Source organism: Penaeus monodon, chromosome 32 (assembly GCF_015228065.2).
Source record: "Penaeus monodon isolate SGIC_2016 chromosome 32, NSTDA_Pmon_1, whole genome shotgun sequence".
Taxonomy (NCBI): Eukaryota; Metazoa; Arthropoda; class Malacostraca; order Decapoda; family Penaeidae; genus Penaeus; species Penaeus monodon.
Genome location: NC_051417.1, coordinates 7,175,410 through 7,176,955, shown reverse-complemented (window position 1 = coordinate 7,176,955; position 1,546 = coordinate 7,175,410). Strand labels below are relative to the sequence as shown.

The following is a 1,546-nucleotide window of genomic DNA, read 5'->3' as shown; positions in this document are numbered from 1 at the left end:
CCCCCACCTCTCTCCTGTAGAAGGACGACTGGTCTTTGACGCTGTCGACGTCGCGCCTCAGTTTTTCGATCTGCTGGTTCTTGTCCTCGATAATGTCCTTGAGTCGCTTTTTCTCCGAGTACGACGTCGGGTCGATGGACACCTTGTTGAGACGATTCTCCAGGTCTTTGAGTTGCTCCTGCGAGGCAAAGGGGAGGTGTGAGGATATAGGATACTAAGTTGTTACGTTTCTTTTTTTTCTGATTATTATTGTTTTTTTCCCTTGCTTTCTTTTGTTTTGTGTATCAATCGTATCATTAATGTATTAGTTTTCTTTCATTTTTCTCTGCTCTGTTTTTTTTTTTTTTTTTTTTTCTCCGTTTATTTGTTCTTATTTTGCGCATCTACTTATATACAAACTTCCAAATAGAAAATTTCTGTGTAGTGAGACGCGGTGATATTCAAGTGCAAGCTACAGATATATTGCATAATACATTACATACTTGCAGACATCAAATGTGGGAACAACACTGATAATAATGATAATACTTTACAGAATAATATTCATAGCAACAAAAAATCAAATATCTATTTAGTTTCAAATACAATTTTTCATAGAAATATTTATATCTATAAAATTTAATGCATAGATAATATGATTGCTGGACCAATGGACGTAATATAAATCATTAATTCAACACGGAAATAAAATATAATACTATCAATCATACTAATAGACAAGACGGATATTGCTTACTCACGATCCACATTGATTTGTTTCTCGTTTCTTTAATTATCATTATTAGAACTTTCCTTATTATTCTCACCTGCATGTCGAGCTTCTCCTTGATCCAAGTGTCTTGTCTCAAGTTGTAGGTTTCCCGCAACGTCTTCAGTTCGATCTCTATCGTGTCATGGTCCTTCTTGAGGGCTTGGTAATCATCCTCAAGGCCGACCGTCATCTGGGAAGGATTAAAAGAAGGTAAGAGTGTTTGTCAAGGTTCAGTAGCGGTCGATCTCGGTGAAACATGGCTGTATTCCATCCCCAGGCGATGGGAAAAAGTGTACCTTCCGTGAAACTCGTGGCGTGCGGGTACATGGAGCGATAGCTTAAAGTTTGGTCGAATCCCTTTTCTTCGTTTTTGTTTCCAACTCTCGTTTTTTCCTTAAACATATGTTTTGCTCGAACGTATACGAAGGAACACTTCATGATTTGCAGTATTAACTAATATAAAGTAAGTAACGCATGTATAAAACCAGTGTTACCTCCTCCTTAACTGCCTGTATGCCGTAATCCACGCATCGTAACGTCACTTACTATTATAAATATTTATTTCATCACACGCGGTTCCTCACCTGAGCTTTCTGCACGACGTAATCTTCCTCCAAGAGGTCGTATTTGCTCTGGAGTTCTTCACGACCCGCTTTTTCCTTCTTCATCTGTGTTTCCAGTTCTGAGGGATAAGAAGCACTGGTCAGTCCATGAATCAAAATATGAAAAAAGGAAATATCCTTCACATTCTTCGTAGATAAATCTCGGGTCTTTGAAAGGAAGGAAGTTGCTGGT

General features: G+C 38.2%; 1 protein-coding gene across 1 annotated transcript in view; it reads right to left on the bottom strand.

Annotated features, from left to right (window-relative positions):
- The window catches only part of LOC119593530 (myosin-2 heavy chain, non muscle-like), a 15,436-nt gene that overhangs the window by 4,819 nt on the left and 9,071 nt on the right, over positions 1 to 1,546 (bottom strand). The window contains exons 9-11 of the mRNA XM_037942492.1: positions 1,336 to 1,433; positions 807 to 941; positions 8 to 178 (exon numbers count right to left, since the gene is read on the bottom strand). Of these exons, the coding sequence (XP_037798420.1) occupies positions 8 to 178; positions 807 to 941; positions 1,336 to 1,433 (404 nt within the window). The remainder of the gene's footprint in view (positions 1 to 7; positions 179 to 806; positions 942 to 1,335; positions 1,434 to 1,546) is intronic.